Consider the following 13253-nt stretch of genomic DNA (forward strand, 5'->3'; position numbering starts at 1 on the left):
TATAAACTTTCTCTGTCAACTCAGGTTTAATCCAGAGTTTGCAAAGCGCGTGCATCTGAACGCGTGACACGTGCGGCAAACAGCCAATCACACGGAACAAGGAGAACGTCAGTTTGATTCACTTCTCGCGAGAGAGCCGCGCAATTCATGTCTCTTCCGAAGATTAAGAGATCGCTATGAAAAATATGAAATTAAACGCATTTACAAAGCAGGAATAAACACTGATGCAGTCAAAGTTTGAGAAGGCAGCTGAAAGAAAATATCTGACTATATCAATGTATGTGAATCAAACAAATAGACCAAATAATTAATATAGTTTCACAAAGAGTTCAAAAGAATAAATGTAAGCTTAATCTGTTTAAAAGCTTTATATATTATGCATGTATTATATTTATTTAATATTGTTAATATAATAGGCCTAATTATATGAATATGTCATGAATTATTCACAATTTTAATTTATTTAATATAAATACAATGAATAATTAACAGCAAACGCTGAGCAATTTTGTCTCTAAAATGTTTTCACTATAAACTGATTTAATTTGGAGTGAGAGATACAGGGGGAGTGGCTTTATTGCATCAGATACATGTCACTTTACTCACAGCTGATTGGTCCAGTTTGGGTTTGTGATCTCCAACTCAGAATAAATCCTGCTCCGGAGCAGGTTAGCCGTGAAGCGTAAGTTACCATAGCAATGAACCCCGTTAAAAACCAATCCACCTTCATAAGCCCGAAAAACCAGAGTTTGCTCAAACTAATCTTTAACTTACCTGGGTAGCAACTGAAACCGGCTTTGTGCAACAGGCCACAGGAGTCTAGTGGAGTCCATGCCTCGACTGGTCATGGCTGTTTTGGCAGCAAAAGGGGGACCAACACAATATTAGGAAGGTGGTTATAATGTTATGTCTGATTGGTGTGTACATATATATATATATATATATATATATATACATATAATCGAGAGTTTTACTATTACAGTCTAATAGTATTTCCTGTAGAGCCTTATTGAACACTTCCTGTGCTTAATTAGCTTAGTTTCTAATAATAACAATGAAGACCAACATAAGATAGGGCTGCCATTTCACTGAGAGGCTTGTGCTGCTCGATACTGCAGGACTGAAGAGTAGCCTAATGAATTCAGTTTGGAAATGCAATGAAATCAACTTTCAAAGTTTTTAGAATTAGTCAGAAACCATAAAATTGCTATTTAAGTTTTTTTTTTTTTTCTTGAAAATGCAGTCCCTTTATTGTATTTCAGCTTTCAAATCTTTAAACAAATGAAAACAAGTAAATAAACAGTAAATGTATAATAAATTCAGATGCACAAACATTACAGTGGAAATTTATATTCTTTTATATCAATAACACATTTACAGTAGATTAAATAAACTAAAACAAACTACTACACTTAATCTGAAGCTCAAAACATCAAACGTCTGGACAAGCACAGTAAAGTACAGTAACATCTGGACATTAGTACATTAAAACCATAAAAACAAAAACAATTTACAAACACAACATCGATGCATGTGGCCTGATCAAATGCTGTCTCTGCAGCGGTGTGTAACTCTTCTCTTTGGTATCGCTGTATTTTTAGATTCTTCTTACAGTACAAGAAAATCAATCTTTTAAGTTCAACTCACTGCTCAGATAGAGCCTCGAGTTTTTCTGTTTTCTACTTTTTGCACAAACATCTACATTTTTAGTGTCCTCTATGGTTTTCTATCCAAGTTATGACAATATGTCATATACTTGCATTCAAACATTGAATGACACTGAAGTGCCATTTATAGAATACAAATAAAAAAGTTCAGTAAGAAAACATTAGCAATACAAAAACGGGTCCCTGATGAAATCCTGGAGGTCATGGGATCATTCAAGTTTTTCATGTAAACAGAAGGCAATGTTTTTGAAGTGGTAAAGGATGATTTTGCATTACAACCAGGTGACAAATCATCAGAATGCTTCAAAACAAGCTTATTTTAAAACATTTTGCACTCTGATATTTGTAAATGGATTGTCCTTTTGTGAATCTTTACTCTTTAATGACAGGGGTCAAAGGGGTACTTGGTGACCCCACCATGCAGCTCCACAACTGACTCTGACCAGGCGATGATGTCACCGGTCATATGACCACCACATGAAGCCAGGCTGTAGACGTCATGTGGTGTGAGAACATGAGACCACATCTGCACGTCTGAGATTTCTCCAACAAACGCCTGCGTCGCATCAAAACGACCACCCAGTGTGTCCTGGGAAAACATGGATGGAAGATTTGGTGATATTATATTAGCAACACCAAACAGATGCTGCATCTTACTTCAACTTCTTATGTCTTTATGCGTAAAGTCAACTTCATGAATACAACTTTGTTGGCTTATTCATTAGCATGAAGTCCACTAGGCCCTGTCCCAAATGGCACACTTCTATGCACTTTCGGTCTTGTGGACTTACAATGGCTGCCGCGTGCGCATGTCCGTTAAGTCCACAAAAGTCCCATTTGTCAATTTTAGGCTTCAGAAGGGTGCTCACGAGCGCCCCCCTTTGCGGCCGATATGCGCCCTCGATGTGCACTTTTGCTGAGCCCGCACTGGTGCGAGCTCCGCGGCAGACTTCTTCCTGACAGTCAAAGCGACGTTACGTCACCAAAGTGCGAACTCGTAAGAAGGCCGTGAGTGTTTAGGGTGCCATTTGGGACAGGGCCCTAGTATATGATTGGTGAACTTGTGAATAAGAAGTACACTTAAGCATACTTTTAAAAAGCATGTATATATGTACACAGTACTTTTAAAATATTAACATTACATTTAAAAAAAAAAAAAATAAATGTAATATCGAATAACACTACAGTTAAAATTAAAATCAAGTACTTTACATGTGCTTTAGTATGTTAGTCAACATCAAAATAAGTGTACTTCTTTAAAGCATGACAAAAGATTATAAACAATGATTTTAAAAGTACTTTAAAGTAAAACGTTTGGTAACTCTATTTTAGTGTCCGTTACATATCTTACATGTACTTACTATAGTAATAACAGCAAAATATGCATAAATACAAGCAACTAACCCTACATCAAACCCTAACCATAATTATGTAGTAAGTACATATAGTTAATAAATATTACTCAGTAACAAGAACACTGTAAAATAAAGTGTAACCAAACAATTAATTTTACATTATTACAAAGTGCACTTTTTAAAAGTGTACTTAAGTGTGTTAAGAAACAGTCATGAAAGTGTACTCTCTTTAAGTGCACTTAAGTGGCTTTTTATTTTATTCATATTCTATTATCTATCTATACCTAAGTACTGTACATGTTTTCAAATATATACTAAGATTTTAAGCACACTACAATTAAATACAAATTTAAATACAATTAAGTGCACTTTTTTCTCACAGGAGTTTAATTAAGTATCAGTTCTTTTGCCACAATGCTAGGGTGTTGTGGATGGTTGCCAGGGTGTTTCCATGCAGTTGGTAAAGTGTTCTTGGTTTTTGTCTAATGGCTCAAGTCAAGGGAGAAATATGAGTTTAGCTGATTGTATGTTGTGCTTGTATGTTACCTGTTCCTGCCCCAGTATGAAGACCCCGCCAGGTTTGATGGGATGCCAGGGGGAGAGGTTTTCTCCTGACCCTCTCTTCACTCCATCCTGATAGGCCTCCCACAGGCCGTCTCGTGTTGACCACGTCACACACACATGGTGCCATTTACCATCACTCAGCGAGAGGGGTAGAGGAACAGCCTGTGAACCCGAGGCAAGATAATGTCCTCTATTAAACACAGAATTCTCTTCTGTTTTGCTTCTCTTATTTCACCCAAAGGCGGCCTTTGAAAATCGGATGCCCATTTCAAAGAAACAGTCCTCCATCATTCAGTCAAATGATTCATTCAAAACATGGATTCAGTCAGTATCGAAATATCACCGTGTTGCTCAGAGGCACACAATGGATCTGTGGATTTGTTTGGAATTATTTTTGTTCATGAAATAGAGCAAAAATAGACAATGTTCTAAGTCTAAAATGAAAGTCACCTAACATTAACTTCATGTTTATTGAACTGTTGTATGAAATCAATAGGCTATCACATTTGCAATCGTGCTAATATTTGGGAAAACAGCACTCTATATCCTGTTATAAATATTAAAAACAAGAACTCATACAAAGACATTTTTGCCCCATATATCTTGAATTTTAGGGGCATTTTTATTAATTTTGTTGGCATTTTTGCCCCTAAAATGCGCGATGTTCTTTTTCGAGAGCAAGCAGAGGCCCCTTCTGTTGCGAGGCCTGTTTCAAGTGAAACGGGTGAAATATAGAGAAGGCAGCTACTGATTTCACCATATGTCCTTCATTTATCTTGAAAAAATCCTTAAGAAATGTGAACTGGGGTTTTTTTTTGGAATTTATTTCATAATTTAAACTTAATGATCCAAATGGGATTAAAAAGAATCCTCTAAGATTCAAATAAGATCCTACTGGATAAACTGAAATTCCTACAGGATTTTTATTTAATACCTAGATATTATAGAATAATATTTAACAGAGCCATCTAACTAGACAGTTAATGGAAATCACAGGAGAGCTGTAGGAATTTTAAAACCCCAAAATATTTTCTTTAAATTTGTTTGGTCATCATACTAGTCATATTTGGAACTACAATCACGTCCCACTGCAGCTAAACACGGCTGTGACTCCTCGTCTGAGCATTTCCGTTCTGTGCACACAGAGTTACAACCACATTTGTCAACCGAATTAACTCCAGTACTGGCTAAACTAGTTCTTAAAGGGATAGTTTAGCCAAAAATGAAAATTCTGTCATTTACTCCCCATCAAGTTCTTCTAAACCTGTATGAATTTCTTTCTTCTGCTGAATACAAAAGAAGATATTTTGAAGAATATGGGAATCCAAACAGTTGATGGGCTCCATTGACTTCCATAGTATTGAGGGAAAGAAATATAATAGAAGTCAATGGAGCTCATCTGTTTACTTACCGATATTCTTAAAAATATCTTCTTTTGTGTTCAGCAGAAGAAAGAAACTCATACAGGTTTAGAACAACTTGAGGGTGAGTAAATTACAGAATTTTCATTTTTGGGTGAACTAACCCTTTAAAACAGCAATTTCACTCTGATTGAGTCTAAGGTACGCGTCATTCACAATTTTAATTCAAGCACAGTGTTGCAGCTTAAAGGGCATAAACAAAACATGCCAGCTAACTGTTGCCAGATAATAATACTTTTTTGGTCACATATACTTATACTCTTTTACTCACTTTGTCATCGACGAGCAGCTCCATCGGGTTGTTGCCCCACTCAATGAGCACCAGCTCGTTAGCCTGGCCTGGGACAGAGTAGGAGAAGGGCGTTCCGAGTCCAGGCCCGATTCCAGCCTTTATCCACAAACACAGCGTGAAGGAGAAGATCTCGTGCAGCAGAGTGCGCTTTACACGACCGTACATGTAGTTGGTTCGCAGGGGGAAGCCGATCTGGAAAGCTTCAGTGGATTTGCTCTTCTTTCTAGAACCTGCGGATTTGATAATCAGTGTCAAGTTTTGCATTAGAGGCAGAGTTTTTTAAATCTCTTTTTCTAGTCAGACGGGATGCATTTCTTATTTCAGACAGTAGATGGCGATGTACATTTTCCTATCATCATTGTAAAACATGCGTTACATATTCCAAGTGGAATGGCTAGTAATTGGATTAATACCGTTATAATTTTAAGTCTAATGTTTATACATTTCAGGTCAAAAGTTTTACTAGCTATTGTTGTCCTCGACATGACACAAGATTAACTATAGGCTGAGTCCAAAAGCTGAAAAATGCTGCCTTCAGCGGATGCTTTCCAAGGTAGGAAGGCATCAAGGCACATCCGAATTCAATGTTAGCTTCACTTCCTGTCCCCTGAGATACATTCATCTGATCGATTTGTGAAGGCAGCACAGATGTATCCTTCACTGCCTTTGATATCCTACAATCCTGTGCGTTCCCTTCTGTGACAGTTGAGCTGACTGAAAGTTGCAGTTGGTGGTCAGTTTGTTTGTAAATGTATTTACATGTTTTTGACCAACTTTTTTGCACTTTTGATGTCATTTCTAGAGAGAAATTACGATAGTAGTAATTAAATATTTGCTTAGTTATCACCAAAGCTTGCGCTATTTTGCTGTAGATCATTAAACCATTATGCTGCGACAGAAGTCTGTCCAAAATCAGTTTTGTGAGGTGCCTTCACGCACAAATGCTGCCTGCAAAGTCATTACGTGATAGGGCAACGTGGCAACAAGTCAGCTGCCTAAGCTTTCGGACACAGCCATAGTCTTAGTCAGCGCAATGCAGTCACTGAGACCAAAACAGATTTTCATTTTATCTTGTTTTACAGATTTTATTTTCTGCTTTGCAAGCAACCTTGTAAGACCTGTGTGACACTACAACTTATAAGATGTATTTAAAAACTGGTTTGACTAAATAGCAGTTAGTCAAGTCTTACTTTTTGGATTTAAATTATCTTAAGCTAACTTTTTATGTAACTGATTTTAAAAAGTTATGACCAGTCTTGAAGAAAAAATTTGGTGATTAACTTTTTAACTAGTCTAACCAGTTTATGCTACCAGCCAATTGACTAATTTAGAATGAATATAATACAAATTTGTAAGGATAGATTTCTGAAATGTGCTCAAAATGTTTAACAGCTTATCGTAATAGCTCATGGGACCTGTCAATTGTATAAATACATTTATAGTCAGTCAATAATTTAATTGTTAAAAGTGTATTTAATTTAGTTCATTCATTTTAAGCGAATATTTTTTAATGACTACTTCTACATTCTCTAAATATCTACATTAAAATTTCAATGATGACATTCAAATATTTCCCCTCTGATTTTATTTTTCATTAGAAGTAAAAACAATTTACAACATGGTACCTGACTTGTTGCCCATCAAAGGTGGTCTACCAACACTAGTCATTTTGATAAAGTTGGTCTATCAGGTCCATCATCCAGCTGATGAACCATCTAGAACAGCTAAGATCCAAAACTGGCTAAGCTTAAGTTGCATTTAGCTGGATTCTTATCTGAATGCTCAAGATGAGAAGTAACTAGAGCGTTCTTTTACCGCGCTCTTACCAGTGTCAGTAAGCCTGTGCTGCAGTTGACTCAGTACTGCATCCAGTTTGCTGTGCACTCCACCCTGTGCCTCTTTGTGGCCTTGTAGGTTATAAGACGACAACCTCTCAAAGCCATGTTCAGAAACCTCATTGTCATGGTGACCGTTGTCTTGGTGTCCATTGTCATGGCTGTTGTCATCATGGTGATCATCATCATGGTGATCACTGTGGTGGCTCTCATCGTGAGGATCATCGTGATCATCGTGGCTGTCGTGGTCTCTGTCGTCATGGGTGTCTTCGTGATGGCTGTGGTCATGATCGTCGACATGGTGACCGTCATCAACATCCTCGTGGTCACTGTGACCGGCACTGGTTAGCGATGCAGAATGGTGTTGCATCTGTTGTTCTAGAGCATTGATCTTCCTCTGCAGGAGATCCTTCAGTGAACTCGCGTAGCTGGTGGAAGTGTTTCTTGTCTGCAAACACAATCACAGCAGTCTAAGCAAAGGCCAGCACAGTGCGGTACTATATGCTGCTGATGTTGGTAACTTCTCAAAACACCTCACCTCATATAATATTTAAATTGACAGGATGACTTTCATTACCCTAATGAAATACACTCCATCAATGTTTAAAAGCAAGAGAAACAGTGTCCCATCAGTTTCATTTCACTTTGACAGGCAGTTCAAAAATGGTCACACATTGGTTGTTTGCTGTCATTTTTTAACCGGGAACAGTAAGAGTGTATCTTTTTTGTTGTTTAATGAAATGTTATAACATACTACTTCCATGAAGTAGTAACAATAAAATTATGCACTCTGGGGGATTTTAGGTAAAAATTGGCTGTTGGCTGTAACAATAAAGGTGTAGCATTTTCTTTATTAATGAAATGATATAACGCTAATATGAAGTAGTAACAATAAAGTTATGCACTTCTTTTGAGATTTAGGTTATTTGGATCTTATTTACATGTACATTTCTTATCTTTTCCATCAAAATCATGTTATGATAATAATGGCCAGTAGATGTAAGTGTCAACTAAGTTTAAAGCAAGGATGATTTGAGGCAGGATCTAGGTGCAGCAGTATCTTTTAATTACAATAATTCAAAAACCAAAATGAGCAGGATAAACAAGTAAACGCAGGAGATGAAGCAAACCACAATATTACCAATGAGAACAGACAAAGAACAACTAAAGCTGAGGGCTATAAATAAGGTTAACTGAGGAGGAAAACAATGTAGAGGCGGGGACTAATCAGTCAAATAATGAGTAACCATGACAAATGAAAAGCAGGAATGTACGGAACAAAAGGCACACAGATAATAATAAAAAAAATTAAAAAAAATCACAAAGATAAACATTACTCCCTCATCCTGGAAGGCACGTCCGGAAGGCACACCTTAGTGGTGGTGTGGGGAGGGGGGCAAACACAGAAAAAAGGTCCATTTGATGAAGAGACCATGGGGGAATTGACAGAGGGAGGAGCCAGGGAGCAACCAAGAGCAGTGCCAAGACAAAGGCCCACGGCGGAACCGATGGAGAGAGGAGCCATGGTAGAGCCAGGAGCCTGCCCGACTTAGGTGGAGCCGGGAGAGGAGGAGACCCAGATGAAGTGGAGCCGGGAGAGGAGACGAAGACCCAGGGTGACACCGATGGACTGAAGGGCCGAGGCAGAACCGTAGGCTTGCAGATGGGGACTCTGCAGACTGGGGCATAGCTGGTCGGAGTGAGGACAGCAGTGAAGGAAGAGCCCGGTGGAGCCGAAGGGGTGGAGGGACAAGGCGTAGCTGGAGGCCTGGAAGTCTGTGGCACAACCAGAGTGATGACTGACCAAGGCAGAGTCGAAGGGATGAGGGATCCCCGTGAAGACTGAGTGATGAAGGACCACGGTGGAGCTGAGGGAGCATGAAGCCAAGATGGAGCCGATGGGTCAACAGGCCGAGGTGGAGCCCAGGGCTCGGAGGCCAGCAACGACAAAGGAGACTTTAGGCTGGGCAGGACCAGAGGTGACAAAGAGATTTGAGGCTGGGCGAGACCAGCAGTGACAAAGGAGACTTGAGGCTGGCAGATGGAGACTTGGAGCTGGGTGGGACCAGTGGCGGAGACTGGGCTTGAAAGTGGGCTGGGATCATGGAATCAAGGAGTTCACATGAAAAGGGGCTTCAGGGCTGGACGGAAGATTAATGGAACTCTCCACGATATCAAACAACCAGTACTCTCTCAGGGATGACCATGTATACTGGCTCACACACCTGGTCAGAATCAACAGAGTCAGGCTCTGGATCTGCAGTGGGGTCTGGTTCGCTGTCCTTGAATGTCAAGCGTGCAGGTTCTGGCTCTGGAACGAACAGTAGCTCAGGCTCCTGGATGAACTTTTGGGCCAACTCACACACCTGGTCAGACTCGGCTTGCTCTCTGGGTCTGTGGTGGGCTCAGGCTTTAGGTCCATTGGCAGTGGATCTGGGTTTGTGTCAGGCGTGTGTAAGAGTGGGGAAGGACTAGGGAGGAATTTCGAGGCAGGTGGGGTCACAGGAACAAGGATGGGTGGTGACAGGATGATGAAAGTGGGCTGGGTAGGCTGTGGCTAAGTGGCTAACTCTTCCATCTCACCAACTGTGAATGGCAAGCCACTTAGCCAAAGGGCATAGTCTATGTATTATGCCAGCATGCAGGTGGTAGCTCCCGCTGGCAGCAGTTGGAAAAGATGGTCATCCAGCCCACTCAAGGACACCAGGTGGCTGAGCTGAACTCCTCCACGCATGGCCGCAGGAACTAGAGGTGCTGAGGGTGCTCCAGCACCCCCTGCCGACGGCTGTTTCACTGCATTGAAATTTAAGATGACGCGACTTGAAAAAGTTTTGTTTTTCAACATGTTTTTAATTTTCCACCTTTATACAATTACTCTAGAGATTATTTTGTTTTTATATGTTGTCGAATCTGGTGTATGACTTTAGAAACAAATATTTCAAAATCCGACCTATTCAGCCTACTAAATATAATAATGAACTGAATAACGTGCGTCTTTTACTTTCGTTTTTAACAGCAACTATATTCAGGGAAAACCAGTCAAAGAAAACATATTGCTTAATAACTAAACAGCTTTAACAAAAATACACAAGCTTAACAGAAATTATTCTGATAAAAGTGTTTTCCAACAGTATTTTTGTTGGATTTGGCAGGTTTAATCAAGATCTTATCCAGTAGATGTCCAGTAGATGTCCAGTCCTGGCTGGTATAGCTGTATTTAACGAGTTTTGATGAAGTGCACACTGATTCCTTTGACCGTCCATGCAAAAAACCCATCTCTGTGAATGCATTGGCTGGTTTTTTCCTGCTCTAGCTAGAACATTACAGCTGCGCAAATGGATTTTTAAACGTCAATCGCATTTTTTAGCATTATAAAAAAAAAATAGCCTACAGACATAAATGAAATGCGGGACACTGCTTAGGATTGGTCAAAGAACAGATAAAACTGAGGGCTACAAATACAAAGGGTAACTGAGGAGAAAAACGAGGCAGAGGTGGGGACTAATCAATCTACCAATGAGTAACCATAACAACAAATGGAAAGCGGGAACATAGGGAACAAAGGCACGGAAATCAAGAAATGCAAACATAAACCTAATAGTCTGAAGTGTAAAAATTCTTGATTTTATGCTTAAAAGTACATTTGAATACTTATTTAGATATTATTGTCAAAGTTAAAAAACCTTGCTGAGCGAGGACCTCATCACAGGGGAGATTCCTTTACCCTCATCCATGCCGGAGCAGATGAGCAATGACACTATTTTCTCTAAAAGGAAAATAGTGTTATTGTTCAGCTGAGGTCAGTTCAGTGTTGAGTCAGTTCCATTGTAAAGATCATTAAAGCTGAAATGAGTTCAATTCAGCTATAAAGCAGCTCTGTGGAAAACAGTGATGTAGTCGTCCAGGGGTGCATTTCCCAAAAGCATTGTTAGCCAACTATAGTCGCAAGTTGAACTCTACTGCACAGTCAAATCAATAATATTGCTGAATTTTATGTGTCCCCAACAAAGCAAGCCAGAGGCGACAGTGGCAAGGAACCCAAACTCCATCAGGTGACTGAATTTTATGTTATTTTTCTGTTTGTTACTGTGAAGTTGCTTTGAAACAATCTATATTGTATAAAGTGCTGTATAAATAAATGTGACTTTACCTGCAGGTTCTCTAGCCGCTCCTTTAGGGATTGAAGCATCCTGCTCATCTGCTCCGGCGTAGACGAGGCTGAAGGAATCTCCCCCGTTACATGCTTCTCGCTCAGCGAGGCTGTCCCGCGATGATGTCCTCCGAACCCATCCCCATAGTGACCCAGCTCCATTCCATGACTGCCGTGGTGACCATCCGGCGGCACCCACCCAAGATGTGCAGTGTCAGGTGCTGTCGGGTAGGCGTGGTGGGCGTGGTGTGCCAGGTGTGCAGGTGTGCGGTGCGGGTGGTCGTCATGGCTGCCCGTTCCGCGGTTGAAGCCCTCACACAGGTTCAGTTTGGCAGTGAGCTCTCGGATAGTCTCCCTCTGGTCCAGGATGGTTTCTTTCTGCTGTACCAAACTCTCCCGCAGGTGCAAGATTGTCGCTTTTGCCTCCTCGGACATTCCCCACCAGCCGTTGCTGTTCCCATTAGGTCCACCGTGGTGTCCGGTACTGGGGCCAGCTGGGCCGCCCGCTGTGGGGAAACACCCGGGATCGGCATCAGCGGGAATGGGGGTACAAATGAAACGAGGATGAGGGTTGTAGTCTGAACCTGGCATTCCAGTCCCAGTACATACGGAAAGACAGATGGAAAAGAAGAAGAAGAACGAGGAAATCCGTTCACCCGTCCTCAGTCTTGCTGTGGAGCTCATTGAATGCATATTTGTTGAATGAATACAGCTAAATTTATTTTTTTTCAGGTTTATCCTTCAGTTATTTGATGTTTAGAGCTTCTGGATCTGTATCTCTCTGCTTCTTTAGTCTGTTTACAGGATTGTATTTGTCCTTGCCTTCTAAATCCTGTAAAACTGTCTCTTGCTGCTTACTGTCTTTTCAAGCCACCTCCTCTCCAAGGTCATCAGCCGTTCAGAGACCATGTGTATTTACAAGTAATCCGTCCAATGATCCGTCTCTTCAGAGCAGCTAAGAAAAACAAAACAAAGAAAACTCTTGTCATTCCTGATGATTATAAGTTTTCGGAAGACCTTGAAAAGATAAACATTAAACCTTGAAATACCTTTTCTGTTCTACAGAACTGATCAAATATCCTGTAAGAAAGAAAATGTAGGACTTTGTCTGCAGTTCAATGGATTAATAGCATGTACTTAAAGAATAACCCTGTTGATTTAGTTCATTCTGTAGGTACCGTATGAAGGAGGTTTAGCATACTTTAGCACACTTTAGCATACTTTTAAAAGGACTGTTATGACATAACCTATGACCTATGACATAACTGCAATTGCAATTCACTCTTGTTAACCACAAGGAACAATGTTATAAATGGCACAGCAACATTTTTCTACCGTGGCACAGTATATATCATCATACCATCCAGCCTGACTACTATTTTCTTCAAAAAAATAAAGGCACCAGCTATACCTGAAGGGGTTTGACAGCCTGATGCCACAGGAAATCCATTATTAGATCCTCAAAGAGCTTTTTATTCTCTAGTTCTTCTAAAAATCACCAATGTACTGAAGCTTCAAAGAACCCCAGCAAACCCATCGACTGATCTGAAGAACCTGTAATGTAACATCAAGAGCTCCAAAGAAGGTTTCAAGGTTGCTCCACTTGAGTGCTGCAAATAACCACTGAAGAACGTTTAGTTTGGGATGTGTGGGATGATCAGTTTAAGTTGTTTGAAGCCACTGAATTAATAAAGGACAAACATTTCCACCCGCACAAGTGGATGTGTGTACGTCAGAGTCTCTCCTAATGAGGATAACTCAAGAAAGGAGTCGTCATCAAGGGTCTACAGAGGATTAGCAGGTGATCGTGTCTGTTTGAGAGAGTGTATTCAGTCTGTACTGTATCTTCTACTTGCTGAACTTTGCCATTAATTGGATTAATTAAGTGCTTGGACTGATAGCTGGCAGGAAGGGGGCTGGACTGAGTTTCATACTGTCCAGAACTTAAAGAAGAACACAGCTGAGTGTG

The 13253-nt window shown here is 40.3% G+C and overlaps 1 protein-coding gene across 1 annotated transcript; it reads right to left on the reverse strand.

The window, feature by feature from the left end:
* Window positions 1-1089: 1089 nt before the first annotated feature.
* si:dkey-283b15.2 (neuronal pentraxin-1) lies at window positions 1090-12229 on the reverse strand. The gene is made up of 5 exons (XM_051865595.1): window positions 11285-12229; window positions 7126-7582; window positions 5279-5529; window positions 3569-3748; window positions 1090-2256 (listed from the first exon to the last, which is right to left on the reverse strand). The coding sequence occupies exons 1-5, from the start codon at window positions 11975-11977 to the stop codon at window positions 2047-2049; spliced, it is 1791 nt and encodes a 596-aa protein (XP_051721555.1). The 5' UTR covers window positions 11978-12229; the 3' UTR covers window positions 1090-2046.
* Window positions 12230-13253: the final 1024 nt, after the last annotated feature.

The sequence above is a fragment of the Ctenopharyngodon idella genome, chromosome 16 (assembly GCF_019924925.1).
Source record: "Ctenopharyngodon idella isolate HZGC_01 chromosome 16, HZGC01, whole genome shotgun sequence".
Lineage (NCBI taxonomy): Eukaryota > Metazoa > Chordata > Actinopteri > Cypriniformes > Xenocyprididae > Ctenopharyngodon > Ctenopharyngodon idella.

Excerpts from the sequence above, each read along its gene's own strand:
- si:dkey-283b15.2 (XM_051865595.1), bottom strand. The coding sequence starts at position 11,977 with ATGCATTCAATGAGCTCCACAGCAAGACTGAGGACGGGTGAACGGATT. Across the intron at positions 7,583-11,284 it reads AGCGGCTAGAGAACCTGCAG|ACAAGAAACACTTCCACCAG; the intron begins GTAAAGTCACAT and ends TTGTGTTTGCAG. Across the intron at positions 3,749-5,278 it reads AGCTGCTCGTCGATGACAAA|GCTGTTCCTCTACCCCTCTC; the intron begins GTGAGTAAAAGA and ends TCGGGTTCACAG.